The sequence below is a fragment of the Seriola lalandi genome, unplaced genomic scaffold (genome assembly GCF_002814215.2).
Source record: "Seriola lalandi dorsalis isolate HSWRI2012SDOR001 ecotype SW California unplaced genomic scaffold, Sedor1 jcf7180002055008, whole genome shotgun sequence".
NCBI lineage: Eukaryota > Metazoa > Chordata > Actinopteri > Carangiformes > Carangidae > Seriola > Seriola lalandi.
The window spans coordinates 1,975,818-1,995,445 of record NW_019525551.1 but is presented as its reverse complement, the minus strand read 5'-3'; the positions used below and the strand labels follow the sequence as shown (position 1 = coordinate 1,995,445).

The window sequence follows — 19,628 nt, the reverse complement described above, 5'->3', positions numbered from 1 at the left end:
CGTCCACAGAGCACGGAGGAAGGAAAAAGTCCGAAGACATAAAAGTTCCAGCAACACTTACAGTACACTGAAGAACTTTATTAGACCAACGCGTTTTAGTTTGTGGCCGCTGTCAGGGTCATCATCACAAAACACATCACAGGTAACATTTAAATAAGATAGATATGAAACAAAACAATACAAAACAGCCAATCATATGTGAACACATACATATCCTAGCCACATCAAGTGGATGCATTTTGGGACAAGGTCTGTGTCATACAGCCCGTAACTGCACTAAAACACGGTTACACCCATGTCCCCAACCGGCCGGAGACAACGATTGGCCTGAATCCACATGACCACATGCCCAACCCACTTTTAAGAATGATGTGTATGTGTTCACATATGATTGGCTGTTTTTTTTGTTTCATACCTGTCATATTTAAATGTCACCTGTGACGTGTTTTGTGATGACCCTGATGATGCATCGGTCTAATAAAGTTCTTCTGTATACTACAAGAGCTGCCGGAGTTTTTATCTCTTTGAAAGTAAAAATAAACCAAGAGCTGCTAAATCAAACCCAGTCCTTCTTTCTGTGTTGTTTTAGGACAACCATATATCATATGTACTGTATATGTGGAATATTAGCTGGATGTGTCAAGCTAGACTGGAAGCTGTAGGAACCAGAATCTCTCATCTGGACCTGTAACTTCTCTCCATCTTTATTCATTACATTAAATGGCTGCTGCTACAGTCAGGTGGTGGTGGGGGACAGGAAACAGTGCGGGCTTTAAATAGATGAAGAGGATTCCCTCCATACCACAGAGGAGGGTGTGTGAGTGTGTCAGGTCTCCCTGACTCTGACCTGACCCACGCACATTAAAACACATTGGTGATGTTGTCTGTTAACCTGTCAGGTGATTTAAATGTGAAGAGAGAGGGGCTGTCAGATCTTTAGACTCCGCCCAGTGTGAAGATGTTGTTCCAGTATTTAAAGAAAGCCCTGATGAGTGTTAGCTATAGACAGAACCCTGCGTAGGGCTGGGCATTTACAAAGCGATAGAACCGATATGAAACAACGACACTTATGACTTTTCTTTAATGTATTTACTGTAAATATAACAAATATATAGTTTCCTTTAAAAAAGGCTCAGTCACTTCCTGAAACAGATGGACACCACAGGGTTTAACACACAGGAGGAAATATGTTTATATAATTTGTCTGGGACTATTTTCAGCGGCAGATTAAACCACATTTGGTGCTGTAGTGAGTATTTGTGTGGGAATAAGTCTAAATAAACTAGAGTGTGTGTGTGTGTGTGTGTGTGTTCACGGTGAAGAAGGAACATGTCACCCAGTGTAACAGTGTGGGTCACTGACGTGCTTCACTGTTTTTTAGAAACAGTGGAGCTCTGTGGTTCAGAGGAAGAGGAGGTGTCCTGTCTCATCACCAGCTGTCTTTATCCTCTTGTTGTTATTTATACATTATCAGCGTTCGGCTCCTGGTCATGTTCTGTGAATATAAAGATATGAGTGACTGTCTGTGTGCGGAGTAACATGGTCCCTATTGTGTCAGAACACATTTCTTCACCTTGTATTTCTCCTGACTCACTGTCTGAGTCACAGAGGCCGAGCTTACAGCAGGAATTCCCCTCTGTCTCCTGCACACACACACACACACACACACACACACACACACACACTCACCAGCTCCAGACCCCCGGGGGGTCCTGGCTCTGGTGATAAGCCGGCCACCCCCCATCTACCAAACCACACACGCTCACAGAACACACTGATCTTCACTGACCCCTGAGCTAAAGCACACACAGGTGTCCACCATAAAGTCAGTCAGTGGAGCAGTGAATCAGCTAATCAGAATGTGAGCCAGTCAGTCAACAGACAGTCAGCCAGTAAGTTCTGCGCTATATTCTCTCATCACCAGATCCTGACTTTACCTGACAGACTGTCTCAGCACTGAAGCATGTGCAGGACTGTGTGACTCATTGTGACTCAGTGGACAGAGCGACCTTTGACCCAGATACCATGTGGGTCTGGGACACTGTGCTGAGCTTGGAGCTTTGGAGACAGACAGGTTTACAAAGTGATTGCTGATCACGCAGTGGTCACACTGAACAGCTGTAGAACATCTGGGCCCAGTGGCCTTCATCATGCTGGATCACCACCTGTGCTCAGGGGGAGGATGCATCTGATCCTGTGCTTTGTTACAGAGAGGAAGATGATACAGATTAATTGTCTGACATAATGAATATAATGAAGTTTGATATAAAACTATTTATTGTGTAATTCTTATCATTTATATGATTCACTATAGTAATAAACAACATAAAATACTGTGACAGACGGCTGGCATCATGATGCTGCTGGTGCATGGATATCAGTTTCAAAAGGCCTGAAACAGGAGCTGATTTTATCCAGTATTTATCTTAGATGGTAAAACAGAGAGAAATGTATCTATTTAATGTTCATTCGATTGATTGATTGATTGATTGATTGATTGATTGATTGAAGAACTGATTAAGTGTCCTGCACCACATGGTGCTCAGCCCATATTGGCTTAAAAGACACTCAGCAACAACAACAACCACATGGTCCTGAAACATGATGTACACTCAACTCAATTTCTTATGTTATGTGAAATAGTTCAGCCATTTTGACCTTTATCAGATACAGAAGTGACAGGAAGTCACACGAGACCGAGGGGGGAGGGGCCTGAATCAGGGATTTTCAGTAGCTCATGTACAGATTCTGCAGTGTCTATGAGACACATTGAGATTTGGACCAGTACTGCAAGACAAAGCCTTGTCCTGTTGTGGACTGATTCAGACCACCCTGGTCATGGACTGCCCATTAGAGAGCACGTTCCTTTCTTCAGCAGTCATCTGGGTCAGATTTCATTTCTTCACTCATTAACAAGTCAGAGTGTTTGATTGTGCTGAGTCATTTTTAGATTGAAAAACTGAAACTATATTGCTGGTGTGTAACAAAATGATCTCAAAGGTCCATTTAGCAGCCTTGAACCACTTCTCATGACCTGTTGAAACTAAACTCCATGAAATGTGACTGGAGGCTTTAAAAAGCTTCAGGTGGACTTGCTAGCTAATACTGTTTTTACGCTTAAATTAGCGAGTATAAGCAGGTTTTTTAAACGCAGGTTTTTGACCCCTTTTCCACTGACTGCCAGTTAAGTTTGTCTTTCTGTTTAGACTGAGGACACAAACAACTGTAGGGAGTGATGTCATCACATGCACTTAGAGAGCACACACAGACACACACACACAGACACAGTGGAGAGATAGTGAGCTGCTAGCTCCTGTGCTAATGGGTAAAACAGACCTGTCATGTCTGTAATGGAGCCTCTGTAATGAGACGCTTCCATCAGTGATTGAGTGTTTTTGAAACTTATTTCAGGACTGCAGCTTCACTCTTTCATCCCGGAGCTCAGTGTAGCTGCAGGGTTTCTGGTTTAACAGCACCTGGACAGGTGACAGGTGTGTTCACAGTGTCTTTGCTCTGAAAGATGTCACAGCAGGGAAACAGGTGAAAATTAGAGAGTTCACCCTGGTGGGTCTTTTGACCAATGGAAAAGGAACTTTACATTATTTTATACATTCTGTTCCCAAAGGTCGAGAAATAATTTAGTTTAAAGCTGCAGCTTGTGGAGGAAATAGGTTTTAATTTCTGATTCCGATTTTTTTCCAAATAAGCAAAGTGGAAACACGAACAGCAGATTCAGCAGCAGATACAGGACTGGTACTGTGTGAGCCTCAGTGTACAGACACCCCCCTACAAGCTTTGTGAACAAGGCTGCAGAAGTAAACCTTAGATGATGTGGTTTAGCATATGAAACATGTAAAGGCAGACTGACAGGTATACACAACATATTTTGCACATCTCAACTTAATCCTCACATGAACCCAAAATGAAGTGACTTGTGTAATTGTGGTTAAAACAGACTGAAGCTTTGTTGCTCATGTCTCTGAAATACAACTGCTCATTCTCTTGTGTTCAGTTTATACCTGTGTTGTTGCCGTTGGTGTCACAGTACAGTAGAGTACTGAACGAACAACGAGCCATGAATCACTGGATGTTTTTCCCGCCGCTCAGTGCTGAATCACAGAGTCAACACTGCAGTTTGAGGTGTAGCTTTCTCAACAGATTTATGTGAGTGTCACAGTTCACCACGGTGCAGATTTATGCCGCTGTGCTCCTGAAGCCATTTTAAACCTTCAGCCTGTTGTTCCTGGGTTTTCTGTGGAGGTGGAGCCTGACGCTTTAAAGCTTCTTACACTGCCACACACCACTCTTGCTCTGAGCCTCTGTGTGTTGAATGTTGTATTCTGGTGTGAAGATGTAGGCGTCAGCTCTGTAGTCACACACGCACACACACTCACACTCACACTCACACTCACACACACAGTGATCAGAGGGTGTGCCGGCAGGTCTTTGCTACCTGTGTAAGTGCAGCTTAGTAAAGCCCTTAAACACAGGTGTGGGCTCAGTTCTTCTGTTGAGTGTTGCACATAGTCATTTCTGAAGGTGTCTGGTCACAACCAAAGTCCCTGATACCGGCACTCTGTAAACACAGCCTGAATTAGCAGCTAGCTACACAGCTAACAGCTAATAAAACAACAGTCTCTCTTTTTTTATGGCGGATTAAATTTTGACTGAAAACATTACAAACTAAAGTCACACATGCTGATTTTGTCACAGGTCTGGTGTCAGCCACCGGGAGGAACAGTCGACCAATCACAGCTTTCAGAATGAGGACATCAGCCTTATAAAACAGTGGCAGAAACATGGCCACAATATATCAGAGTCTTAGATGAATTATTTTAGACTTTATTGTCATCCTCAGTGTACATTTGTCTTCAGCCTCTCCCGAAGAAAGTACAATAAAAAAATACGACATAATCCACATAACAAAAAAGATATAATAGTGTAAATGAGCAAGTAGCAGCAGATAAATAAATACCAGAGAGCAAAGCTTATAAAATAACAAGACCAGTAACAAGTGTTCCCTGGTGCTGTCATTCTGTGTTCAATGCCTGAATGGCATAAGGAATAAAAAAACAAAAAAAAAAAACAAATAAATAAAGTTACACAAATCTCAGCCGTAGTGGAAACTCTTGGACTTGTGTTGGATGTTTTCAACCCTGTTTCTCTCTGTGGTGGAGAAGGTGGAGCCGCTTTGAACAAGCCAACTATCTGTGTGTGCGTGTTCATGTCTGGCAGCTATTCATAAGTTCCTACGAGGGCTGTCTGTCAACAGGTTAAGCAACTCTGAGGCCACGCCCACCTGAGTCTATCCTGTGCTGCAGGCTACACAATCCCTGCTGTTGTCTCTGCTGTTAGTCAGAGCCCGAGGGCAGGAATTCTTCAGCTGGGGTCATCACTCGTTAAAGCTGCAGCCTCAACTAGAGTTTAGCACGGCACATAAAGCCGGGGTGTCTGGGAAAACCCAGAATATGATTTATTTTTCTGCCCCAAAGGGTGCACAAGGACCATGTGGAGAGTGTCAACCCCCTGAAGGACTCAAGGGGACTGAAGAATTCCCGAGAACCCTTTTGTCAGACTAACTGAGCACTGTTTTCAGTGTCTCGTAGAAGCTTTCAGGGGTTCCACACGCCTGGTGTTCAGTTTGTAGTCTCCCAGACCTCGCTGGAATGATATCAGAAGACTTTATACAGTAAACTGATCTTCATAGGTAAAATAAGAGTACCTTGAAGTTTTTCTGGGTTCTAATAAGCATGGGCTTTTAATTTTTCCTCTTCCTCTCATGTCAAACTGAAGAATTTACCTCAGAGCTGTGTTTCCTGTGAAGCATGTAACTCTCCTGCTCTCTATTAAAACAAAATATAAAGCATAGTTTCAGAGTGATGATGACTAATGTATAGAGCCTTCGTCCTGTTCCCTGTAAACACATCACTAATGCCGGTGTCCTGCAGCGGTGTCCTAGATGCTCCGCTGGGCGAAGGATTCTTTCTGCTGCTGTAGAGATCAGCCGTGCACTCACAACTATTTCTCAAGAACAGTCTGACATGCCAAGACAGGAAAAGAAGGGGGGGGGGGGTAAGGAAAGAAGTGGAAGAGAGAGAGAGAGCGAGAAGGGAAGAAGCTAAAAAAACAAAAGAAGCTAAAGCTCGTCTTTATGTGATTGATCATCCTAATGATTTTGAATGGTGTGTGTGTGTGTGTGTGTGTGTGTGTGTGTGTGTGTGTGTGTGTGTTTTGTGACACCTCTGGAATGTGAGGTAATAGGAACGTTGTGAGTTAATATGTGGAGGCTGTGGAATGCTGTAGTAAATCCTGTGTGTGTGTGTGTGTGTATGTGAGACAGAGAGGGGGGAGAGAGAGAGAGAGAGAGAGACAGACATGCATGGGCTTGCTTCAGCATAGCAGAGATATACACAGGAACACACACACACACACTTTGGCTTTGCAGTGACACACACCAAACACACACACACACACACACACACACACACACACACACACACACACTTTGTTCACGGAGACACAGTAGAATCTCTTCAGTGTGTGTGTGCTACAACAACTCTGTATTTACACTCCAGTGTATTCCTTCAACTGAAAATTAACCCCTTCAAACCACATGACCTGCCAAAGAGTCAGTAATTACAAAGTATGTAGCTAAACATTGTTCAATCCCACAAAACTTTATTTCAACATTTTAATTAGAGAATAAACTTCAAAGTTTCCAAATGTTTCTGGATTTTAAGTAAATATGTTTAAAATAGTGCACAGAATGAATGAATGAATAAGTATATTATATAGTATGTATGAAGTGTCAGACAGAGTGGAAAAGATTATTTTAACAACCTTAAATCTACCTTCATGGGAGAAATGGAAAAGCTGTATACAGTACATGTTAATATCAGTGTGAACTCAATGTCTTTGTGCTGTAGAGTAAAGAATAGAAACACTGATGAATGTTAATGGATGATTTTTCTCTGTGTTCTTAATTAATTTCATTTGTCATTCGGGGGCATCTGTGGCTCAGGAGGTGGAGTGGGTCGTCCACTAGTTATAGGGTCAGTGGTTTGATCCCCAGCTCCTCCAGGCCGCATGTCAGAGTATCCTTGTGCAAGAAACTGAACCACATATTGCCCCTGATGGCTGTTCCATCAGTGTATGACTGCGAGTATGAATGTGAGTGAACGGGTGAATTGAGTGGCTTATTGGTTAATGCTGTCAGTAAATATCACAATGGACATACAGAAGAGAGCAGAAGCTGAGGAGAGTCTTTTTGTTTTGCCCCTGGATCAATAAAGTTTGATTCATTCATTCTGTCTAACATTAACATAGAAATCTGCACTCTCTGGGTTTGGGCTCATGAGGACCACAATGGAAATAAGTTCATTTTTGGTTTGTCCTCGACATTTTGAATGAACATGCTGTGTATTTGTCACAGTGAATGATTATTTTATATTTATTTCAATATGTCAGATAAATAAAATCAATGTTAACAGTAACTACAACATGACACTTTAGCACTCTAAGGCTACTTCCAGACTACTACGTTTTCATAAACTCTTCTCTTCTGCTATATTTCCTCCTGCTGTCCACACAGAGTTTTCACCCTCTAAAACTGAAACTTTCAGAAACTTTGCTGGACCTGTTTTATTTTGAAAAGTCTGGAATTGCATTTTATTTTGAACATTTTGGAGTTGTGTTTTATTTTGAAAACTATGGGGTTGTGTTGTAGTCTAGACAGACAGAAACTGAGACCTTTGGAAATGATGACGCAGACACCCACGGTCTCTCCTTATTGGCTCTCATCAGCCTGGACTCCCAGTGGTGAATACAACATGATAATGAGTTACAGTGTTACTGACCTTGTTGTCTTTGCTAGCAGCTGCTGTTCAGTTCCTGAACTGTTGTTGTTCCTCGTTCAGAGTATTTTGTGCAACTAATCAACGGCAGAGTAGACAATCTACTTCCTTTTACACCAGAGCAGAGCTTACCTCCTGTTGATTGGTTGTTCCAGTGTCTCAGCGTTGAGACCTCTAGTCCCTCTCTCTCTTAACATCTGACACGTCAGATTGGTAACAGCTGACGTTATCTCGTATGAGATTCTCCACACACCAACATCACCTGTTATTCCCAGTGTGCTGACTTCCAGATTCAGGTAACATTCTCCTCTGATAGGCAGATGAGTTTCTGACTCGGTCTGTGGATCTTGATTCTTCATTCATGAAAACTTTCAAATCCCACTGTGCCACAGTGGAACTGAAGATATTGAAACAGTGTTGTAGTAAACAACCATTCTCATGATGCCAGGACAAAAAAAAAAGATGGCGGTGTGCTAGGTTCCAGACATAACATAAACATAACATTCATGAATTTCCCCTAGGGGATAAATAAAGTATCTATCTATCTATCTATCTATCTATCTATCTATCTATCTATCTATCTATCTATCTATCTATCTATAGGTATATTAAGAAGTGTTTTTTCTTAGAGAAGGTTTGCTTTTATAATGTCTTTATTGTGGTTCAGTATATCTGATTAAACTGATGCTATACAGACAGACAGTATCGTCCTCATACATTTTACAAAGCAAACAAGCTGAACTAATGGTCTCTCAGCAGCACTAACACAGCGCTCACTGACTCCATACTGTAGCTTCTCCTCTGTTAGCTCTGAGTGTTCACACTAACAATAATCCTGAGTGTTGACCCGCAGCTCATCCTGACTCACCCACATCAAACTGGACTCACTCAAATTCACTTCAGGCTGCAAAGAGAACCAAGGGTCTGGAGGAGCTGTTAGTCTTCCTCCAGAGAGGCGGAGAGAGTGAGAGAGAGAGAGAGAGAGAGCAGGAGAATGACAAGAAGAAAGAGGGAACAGAAATTACAGTAATTGTGACAGTCGCAGAGATGGAGACAGATGGGGGGAAACATTAAGGGCCTTTTCTCTGTTCAACTTTCTGCAATGTGATGAATAGGGACGCACACACACACACACACACACACACACACACACACACACACACAAACTCACACACACACACACACACACACGAACTCAAACACACACTAGAACCTCTTGTGATAGGCTGGTATTTGTCCCCAGGGGTCAAATAGCAGGCAAGAGACAAAGGACATTAAGCCACACACACACACACACACACACACACACACACACACACACACACACACACACACACACAGATAAGTAACCTGTCTATAGTGAGCTCGCTTCACCAGCTGTTCACATTACTTTCTCTTCAGTGGACGTCTCTCTCTCTCTCTCTCTCTCTCTCTTCAGTTTCTGGATCTAAAAACAAACAAAAATGTCATGAAAAAGTCTTGTTAATTAAATGCATTATCGTATTAACTGCAGTTATCACAGTGTAATCACTGTAACAATATTAGCTATTCAGTTTCAGTCTAAAGATGTTATTAAACAGTGAACAGCTCACTTCACTGGCAGCCACACACCTCTGCTTTGTCTTTATGTGTAAACATCAGAGTGAACATCACGTCATAGTTCATAATGTAATAAATGGAGATCAGTGGCTGCTCAGCAGTTATGACCTAAAACATGCAAACCACTGAAATGCTCTTTTAAACTGACAATAACCTCCTAATGGTTTGTAGCAGCAGAAACTAAAGACACTGCTTTTGACCAGATTTGACATTTAAATGAAATTGTTAATTTATGCATTTAAAAATAAATATTTTTTTTAAACCAAGAATTTTGATTCATTTTGCAGAATATTTTTCTTTTAAATACTACTTTTGGTACTTTCACAGTATTAATATAGAACCTAGACCTGCTTTATAATCAAACAACACATGGACATCTACCATCATATATGGAGCTTTAAGATGTTTAGCATCATGTCACTATAATTCATTAGTTGATTTAAGTATGTGCTTGTTTTTTCTCATTAAGACAAAACACAACAGTGTGTTCTTACTGTGGAATTTCTCAACCTGAGATCTAAACAAAGCTTAGATTACAAATACCAGATTTCCCCTTCTTCAATAAACTGCTGTGGAACTTCTTCAGTGGGATTTTAATTGTTTTAAATCAGTTGCTCAGTGCGTCACTTCACCTGCAGCTCTTTAAACTCCTCTGTTCCTCTTTGCCCTCTCTTTTGTCTCTTTCATCCTCTGTTGTCTCCCAGACGAGTCTTGTTGAAGTTTTGGCGTCGCTCGGCCGTGGCCAGTTGCCCCGGCAACAGTTGCCTTGGTAGCGTCACATTGTTGGGGCCCGTCACTGCTGGGATTTATCCCGAGAGGTCTGGGTAATGTGATTAGCTCCCGCTGTGTTCTCATTTCTCCACACTCCCAGACTGCCTCTGCTGAGTGGATGTACAAGTGTCTGCTCGATGGCTTTCTCACGCCGATTAACACATGGGGATGTTTGAGGGCTTCCAGCCATGTCTGCACACAGCTAAGTGGAGCTTTACTGTCAGAATAGAGCACCTTTACATCTGAGCAGCTGCATACCAAAATATTGTACCCTTTTTCCACCAACCACCAATTAGCGGATATAAGCAGGGTTTTTAAACACGGGTAAACCGGGTAATAAAAGCCGATTGACTCCTTTTCCCCTGCCGGACGAGTTTGTCTTTCTGTCCAGACACACAACTGCAAGAAGTGATGTCATCACATGAACTTGCAGAGCACACACAGACACAGTGGAGAGAGAATGAGCCTCCATCTGGTAATATGGATCTGTCATGTCTCATCCCCAGCTTGGTGCTGGTAAGTGTCAGAGCCTCAGTGTGAGATGCTTCGATCAGTAATTGTGTGTTTTTAAAACTTATTTCAGGGCTGCAGCTTCACTCTTTCATCCTGAAGCTCTGTAGCTGCTGTGTTTCTGCTTGAACAGCACTGTGCTGGACAGGTGACAGGTGTGTTCACAGTGTCTCTGAAAGACGTCACAGCAGGAAAAGGGGCAAAAAATTAGCGTGTCACTTAATTGGAGCCGGAGACAGTAAATACCTGCCTCTACTCCAGAGTCATGTGACCCGAGTGTGAATGCTGATTGTTCCCTTTTCAATGGCCGACAAAAGCCTGATGTTGGAGGGTCTTAGTGGGTTTTTTGACCACTGGAAAAGGGGCTTTATAGTCACAATTTTGGGCAGAGAAAAACACAGTTTGATATTTTCCTCAAATGGTTCATTCCTATTCAAAGCTCAGAACCAGACACAGTGTTCTGTCAAACTCTCGTTTAACTTTAACTAAGCCATTGAGGAAAATCTGGTCTGAATGTTTGATTGAATTCACAAAGAGACAGAAATGGAGCATGACATGGTGTTTCTGGACCTGAGGGTCAAGTCACTGACCCATCATCCAATCAGAAGGGAGTGTGAGTCATTGTCATTGCACTTCCTATTTTTCTGGACACTGGAGTTGACGAAAGAGGTCCGTGTGTGTGTTCATCAAGAGATGTTTTATTTGAACACATCCATGTCTCTATATTATAGATGATAAAATTCTAATAAATTGTGTGTGTGTGTGGGGGGGGGTGTATGTGAGAGGGTGACCCCAGTCTGGCGTCAGAAGCTCTGTTCATTTCCCTGTAGAGAGAAAGAACAGAGAGAATTGCATTCATCATCCACTCACATGACAATCAGAGCTGGTGTGTGTGAGCTCTACACACACTCACTGATACTAAAGAAAGAGAGAGAGAGGATAAGATAGAGAGAGAGAGAGAAAGAGTGTGTATCACTGACATCCATGTCAGAGTAACCCAGCTGCTGCGGTTGTTATTTGATAGAGGAAACAAATGACGATCCTGCTAGTTATCTGTCCTGGCTGATGCTCCTGATGGTTACCTAGCAACATTGACATTTCTGGATTGTAACTGTGAATCAGGACGGTGAGAAAAAGGCAAGAGAAAGTGGTCCAGCATATTGGAAGCATTTAATTAAAACGTGAAAAATGTTCTGTAAACAACCAAAAGAGACAAACTGATGCGAGAGAACAGCATGGAGAAATATTCATGCTCCATACAGGAGGAATGGTGGTGAATTAGAAACAGCAGAAAATTTAATTTGCCAGATAAATGCGTGTTGAAATATATTCAACTTTGAAGCACTTTTAATGCAAACTTCTTCAGAAGACACCTACAGTTAAGAATCAGTCATAGACAGAGTTTCAGATGGCATTAGATGTTTGCTCTGAGCGAGAAAAAATTAAACTGTGACACTTTAAAAGGCATCACAAGTTAAATCAGTGAAAACTTAATTATCACTTACATCACAGAGTAAATTAAACTTTTAACTAAACTAAAAATTTGCTCTGTTAACCACACCCATCAGTGATGTCACAGTGTACCCAGGACTACACTCCTACATCACTACAGCGAGGCGAGAAGTGAAAGTGCTGCAGGTGAGCAGAAACAAGGCATCCAGCTGCTGCTGAGCTGCTCTTTAAACAGGTGTTTGTCTTCAGGTGGCAGAGGGCAGATATCAGTTTCCCTCTGGGCTGTGAGACAGCTGCTGCTGCCCCCATTTCTCCAGAGTTATGGAGCTTTTATTTTTGCACCATCTTCCAAAGGTCATACTGGCATGAATCCATCAGTTACAACACACAGCTACAACAGTGTTTTGAGTAAGGTGGTCACCACACAGACACACCTTAGTTAAAGACACCCTCCAATGAAAATCCTGTCAACTTGGGGGCGCGGCTTTGACACCCATCCTTTCACTGTAACGTATCGGAATTTGGCAAGCTAAGTCAGCTAAGTTAGCTAAGGTAGCTAAGTCAGAGAATTAGCAACAGATTATCAGCTGTTTGATAATGACGTCAAGATGAAGGCTCATGTGAACTATCACTTTTTCATGTCTAACGCTGTAGAGAGCAAAACATAAAATACATTAACCATTCCGATACATCGACTTGTATTGTTGAATTACTCCTCTACCACCACTGTGTGGCGTACAGTAGCTAGCAAAACAAGCAGAGCAGTGTGTGTCTGATCTCTGATGATGAGTGAACTGCAGGTGAGCGGCTGAGGGGGGGGGTGGAGACAGAGGCGGATGTTTTGTGTAACGCTACATGTTTGTGTATCCAAGACATTTTAAGGCCAGGAAGAGATTTCTCTCATAAATGAAAATAAATAAATAAATATGTAAATTTGAGGAACAGAGAGATGAATTTCCAGGGGATTAGTCAACGCCAGGAGAGGAACTTTAATTACCTGGGTGTTGTAATGTAGTAAACCATTAAAGCTCTTATTGATCATTTCAAAAGTGCTGGACCCTACTTCACTGGAAGGTTCATTCTTCTTTCCACATCACACTGTTAGTTACATGCTGGACCATGATTGGCTCCAGACTAGTTGTGATGTCACAAAGTCCTGCTGGTGCACATGTGTTACATGAAGTGAGATTTGAGGTGAACACAGAGAAACTTTCCTTCTTTAGCACATTAATGTGAAAACAGCTGAACTGCAGAACATTTGCTCGGCACAGTGAAGCTGAAACTAGACAAAACACTGACTGACTGGGGAAGGACTTTCGGTAAAGTTTAAGATGACAAGCCGGGCTGAGCGGATACCTAGAAAACAAATCTAACTTTGGATCACAAAGTAGCTGAATTTCACATGATTGTGGAGGAGTATTGGGATGTATTTTTGTCCATGTGAATGAATGTGATGAAGTGAGTATATCAGGTTGGAGTGTGTGTCTCTTTCTCTGTCTTTTCTGAGCCATGAACAGGCCTTCAGTGTGCTGAAAGAAAAGTGCAGCTATAAAACTGGAAGCCAATTACATGGCCTCATTCAGATGGGCAGTGCTTTGTGCTTATGCTGCTGTGCATGTGTGTTTGTGTGTGTGTGTGTGTGTGTGTGTGTGTGTGTGTGTGTGTGTGTGTGTGTGTGTGGAGCTGGCACGGGGCCAGTATAGGCTGTACCAGTCTGTGATAGCTGGGGTGGGACTCAGACACAGAGGGAGGAGAGCAGGCTGAGGTCAGATGTGGACGACAAATATTGGTTTAGTTTCAAAGAGTTCCAGAGAGACGGGGGGAGGTGTTTCTGTTTGCATGCTGCGTTTCAACACAGATGGAGTGTGTGTGTGTGTATGTGTGTGTTTGTGTGTGTGTGTGAGAGACATGACAGGGACTTTTTTTTTTTTGCATTGAAGCTGCCAAATAGTTTCAGACGCCTGGATGTCCATCCGTCCGGTTCTCATGAACACGAGCTGTCAGGAAATCTTCCTCAGAATTGGCAAAAACAGTCACTCTGACTCAAGGATGAACTGATTAGAATTTGGTGGTCAAAGATCAAAGGATAAGGTCACTGTGACCTCACAAAACATGTTTTTGGCCATACCTCAAGAATTCATACACAAATTATGACACAATTTAACTCAAATGTCTAACAGGATAAAATGATGAAGTGATGACAGTTTATAAACAAAAGGTCACAGGTCAACTTCACTCTGAAATTATAATGTTCTGCAAAAACACACTCATAAACAGAACGAGAGATTGTGACCATATTTCCTGCAGTTTGATTGGTTGACGAAGGCAAACAACCACGAGTCATAACTCTAGGACAGACACTTTCTCTATCGCCCAGAGCACAGACACATTTATCACAGCTGCTGAGCGCCAGTTCTACACAGCATATTCATTGTAAGCAGGTTTTCAGTGTGTAGAGAGTTCACACTGGAAAAGACATTAAGTGCATATGAATACTAAAAGTGCTTTATGTGTCAGTGTGCTGCTGATGAACCAGCCCAACGAACCTTAGCCATGAAGTCGGCCGATCAGAAAATGTTCCAATGTGATTTCCTCTCTGACCCACGCAAGATATCTGATATAGATATTTAATGTACAGTGTATTTATCTCTGGGTCTTTGTTTGTTCCACAGAACGTGTTGGCCAAGGCGTTGTACGACAACGTGGCCGAGTCTCCAGATGAGCTGTCCTTCCGCAAGGGCGACATCATGACGGTGTTGGAGCGTGACACGCAGGGGTTGGACGGATGGTGGCTGTGCTCCCTCCATGGGCGCCAAGGCATCGTCCCTGGCAACCGTCTCAAGATCCTGGTCGGCATGTACGATAGCAAGCAGCAGCAACAGGCCACACCTCTCACTCCAGATTCAGCTGCTTCCTGTCCTGCCTCCCAGGTGCAGCGACCCCTCCCCTCTCAGAGCGCTTATGCCAAACCAACACCTGCTCCGTCACCTGCTGCTGTTGCTACTTCATCCTCTGGGCTTGCCAACAAGCCCCTCCCCACAGCTCAGTACACGTCCATGCATCCAGCCTACTCCACCCCCGGCCCCGCACAGCCCAACCTTGACTCTGTCTACATGATGCCTCCCTCCCACAGCCCCAGACCAAGTCCACAAAGTCTGTACCAGGTCCCCTCTGGCCCAGGTGGACCCACCGCACAGGCCCAGCCAGGGCCCCCCAGCAAGGGTCCACCTCTAGCCCAGAGACAGTACCAGCTGCCTGGGCAGGACATCTACCAGGTGCCCCCCTCTGTAGGCCCAGGACCAGGCCAGGGAGCAGCCCCGACCGGTGGGACAGGAGTTGGGCAGGATGTGTACCAGGTGCCCCCCTCCCTGGAGAAGAGGAACTGGGAGAGTAGCAACAAGCCACTGGGCAAGGTAAGAGAAGGAAGGAGGAACTGATTCTGTCGTGAAAAATGATTAGAAGAGAACAGGCCTGTTTGTGTCAGTCATGTAGTGGCAGCAGGGTGTTGTCTCTGAAGCTAGCTTGACCAGCAGCTGCTGTATCTATAGTTTCTTTTATTTTCGTGGGAGCGTCACGTTGAGAAAGGCTCTAGCTATAGCTAGCTACACACACTGTGTGCTTGTCAAGCTGTCCTCGAATCAGCTGCCACTGTTCTGAGATCAGTTATGAAATTGCAGCATTGCACATGCACCCACGTTTGTGGAGATTGTATTGGTGCATTAGAAAATGACTTCCACAGTTTTTTTATTGTGAAGCGTTAAGAGGCAGCAGCAGCAATTAAAGAAGCAAATTACACATTAAATTAGATGTAATTTATCATCTCAGACTGGCGTTAGTTGTCTAACTAATCACCTCAGTCAACACGTGTGATGACGAGGAGTTAGGGTGTATTTGTTGAGCAGCTTGTAATAACTCCTTCTGCAAGGACATATTCAATTTACATTACTTTCTGTTAATCCAGCTGAGTGATGTTTAGATATTTCTCCTTTATACTGCACATTTGATTTGATTAATGTCAGTTCAGAAGTATAATCCTAGTACTTGTTCAGCCAGGAAGGAAAGCAGAGAGTGAGATGTCCAGGCAGAGAGCAGCAAGATGCAGGGGAGAGACTTTCAAACAGCGAAGACAGGCAGCACAAAATCATGAGAGGACGGGCGCTTTGTTCGGCTCGGATATATTCTTTTGGAGATGCAGAAGATGCAGAGCACAAAGAGGGAAAGAATGAAACAGGCAAATGATAATCAGTGAAAAACAGAGGAAAGAGGAAAGAAAGAAATAGAAAGAGAATATATTGTTGATATTAATTCAGAAATGAAACACTCACTTACACACTTCCTGCTATTGTCACTGCTGGTGTATGTGTCAGAGATTCAAGGTTGTTCTCTGTGCTGTGATCAGGTCTGCAGGTCTGTTATCTGTAATTTTGTTTGAAGAGACAGTTTCCCAGTGCTCGCTACGACTGATGATGTGTGGAGAATCTGCATCGAGGTGTTTAACCTGCTGACAGGAACGACAGCCTCTTTCAGACAGGACATATGTAAAATTGCCGGGTTTATGAAGCTGTAAGTCATACAATAGGTATTCTTCATATGTTTGTTCCTGACGGCTTCATTCAGACATGTCAGGACAGTCATGGAGGTAAACTCATGCATGAGAGGAAGTGGTATGAGAGCAGTGAGAGGTTTAAACCTGGGGTTTGGCCTCGAGTCAATTCTCTACTAATCCATTAGATGGCAGCTAGAATATAATCAAAGACTAATTTAAGAAATTGATTGATAAAACCAGAACTTTCTTTGTTACTGTTCACATGTGGCGGTCACATATTATATGTTTGACTGATTCACTGGTGTTCATTTTTTCATATCACACATTGTATGTCTGCTATTTCAGGTTTGTCAAGCAAGCAAACAGAACTTTTGGAACTTCCTGTCAGAACCTTACAGAATACAAGCTCATAATACCTTGAAATAGAGCATTGCTTAAAAAAAAAAAACAGATTTAATAATCTGGTGGGCCAGATATTGTCATTGTTGGGCAAGTTTCCGTTTTCTCACAGACTGAAACTTGAAGATTTAATTAGTGACTGTGATCATGTGTGAGCGACACTCGTCCCCACCAACAGGTCTCTAATGAACCTCTCAGTACTATTCTCATTCTCTTTGAGGGAAAACTGAACCCAAATGCAAACAACACATACAGGAAGTTGGTGGAAAAAAAGATGTTTTAGTAACAAAATGTGCTTGCAAAAGATATCCAAAAAACAGGCAACAGAAAATCCAAAAAACACTGGGAACATCACAAATCCTAACTAAGGCAAGACGTAAGAGAAGTACAACAACAAAACAGATGAACTGACAAAGACAGACACTTAAATACACAAGGGAGGCGAGGGTGATTGAACACAGGTGAAACACATTAGGGCGGGGCAGACAATCCCTGAGGGAGGGAAACAGGACAAAGACAGGAAGGAAAATGAACATGAGACACACAAGGGAGGTTACTACAAAATAAAACAGGGATTGACAAATGTCCACACATAAAAAAGACATACAAAGTCCAAACAAAGAGTCAACAGAAGTAGACATGTCAGGGCGACATGCCGCTCATCAGCTTCATCATTTGTTCCAAAGAGAGTTCCACTGCACCAGGACAGAGAGAGAGAGTTCCAATTTGCTCACATGCTGTAGCTTTCCTTCACTTTCTTGTTGGATGATCCTTTATTCATTCATGCAACTAGCATGAAAATGTACATCATAAATTTATGACACTGATCTGAACCATGCATTCTGCTTTTATCAGCTGTTTCCATGTCCAGCCTCAGCTGCTCCATGTGACTCAGGTGCTCATTCACACATGAGACTGTCATGTGAAACTACCATCAGATTAATGTGTCACGGTTCCCGTTACACGCCAGTCACCAGCCAATCACAATGTTTTATTACAAGTGGTCAGAGAGAAAAGCAAAATTAAAGGGTGATTCCTAACAAACGAAACATTCGGTCTTCATACATCTCGTCACGTGAAGACAGAGGAACACTGACAAACAGACAAGGAGAGGACAGACAGAAACGCTGACAGAGTGAATGGTTGCTTGTGTGTGTGTGTGTGTGTGTGTGTGTGTGTGTGCGTGTGTGTGAACGTTTTTGCAGAGGAGGACCAGTGAAATAATAAGGTTTTTAATTATTCAGCTCTGATCTTGTGGTTGGGTGAGTAAGCACTTTACTGCACCAGCAGGTGACAGGCTTTGTGTGTGTGTGTGTGTGTGTGTGTGTGTGTGTGTGTGTGTGTGCGTGTGTAGTCTGGGGAACGCCCCCCAGGCTTGCTGTGGTGCAGTGAGCCATATGTGTAAGCACCACTGAGTCAGTGTTATGTTTTGTGTGTGTGTGTGTGTGTGTGTGTGTGTGTCTGTGTGTGCGCGCATGCATGTGGTGTGTGTGCGTGTGTGTGTGTTGGTGATGATGATGATGATGAGGTTGGGTCCAGCTGCTCCCCTGCTTCTCTGTGTGTCTGTAGCTGCTTCATAATAGATTGATGTGCAGGATGTGAAGACGCTTCATGGTGAATTCAGTAGAAATGTTGTCCTTTCATCATTGACTGAAACAATTCAGTATTTCTCCAACAGCATCTTGGGACATTACAGGTGGATGTGGGGTCCTTCAGAACAAGGTCAGACAGAGCATCATCTATAAAGGGGTTTTTAGAGCAGCTACACATGAAGGTAGGATGAGATCCTGGATTCATGGCTGTAGGACATACTGTACATGCTGAGCCATACATCGAACAACTGCAGGCACATCTGTAAAGTATGCTAGAACCATTTTCATAAGACAGCATAGCATGCTATTTAAAAGAAAGGATCCCCTAGTAGAACTGGTCACTCTGTGTAGAATAATCCACTAACCTGAACTTCCTGCAGCTCTCTCACAATAAAGAGCCTCCTGTTAGTTTTAGTGTAGTATAACCTTCAATAAGAAGCAGCAGCAGCACAACATGTTCAGTTTGCATCAGTAATAATTCCACACAGTGACTGCAGCTCCAACACAACTGTAGGAGAATAATAATAATAATGATGATGATGATAATGATGATGATAAGTCAAAAGTGAGGCTGATAATGATTACAAAATGTCAGCTGATCCTGATCCTCATCTAATTCTACCGATGTATTTTCTACCATAAATAGAAAGAAACTGTATTTATTGTGGATTTTTCTGCTGGCTCTGCTTATGGTGCAGCAGATAACTGCATATTCAGGGAAATCTTTCACAAGTACTGAACTACACAAATCCTCTGTAGGTATTACTCTTTGGATAAAACACATTAGCCACTGGAAAATTCAAGATGGCCGCCGTTCCTGGCAAGGAAATGTCATTTTGTTGCAATAAGTTCACTCACAATTTTCCCATATGAATGATCTCAGTGCTAAACCAAACATTTTAACAA

The 19,628-nt window shown here is 42.8% G+C and overlaps 1 protein-coding gene across 4 annotated transcripts in view; it reads left to right on the top strand.

The window, feature by feature from the left end:
* bcar1 (BCAR1 scaffold protein, Cas family member) overlaps window positions 1-19,628 on the top strand; it is a 90,380-nt gene that overhangs the window by 45,782 nt on the left and 24,970 nt on the right. For all 4 annotated transcript variants that reach the window (XM_087171552.1, XM_023397397.2, XM_023397395.2 and 1 more), the window contains one exon: window positions 14,858-15,598. In XM_087171552.1, the coding sequence (XP_087027678.1) occupies window positions 14,858-15,598 (741 nt within the window). The remainder of the gene's footprint in view (window positions 1-14,857; window positions 15,599-19,628) is intronic.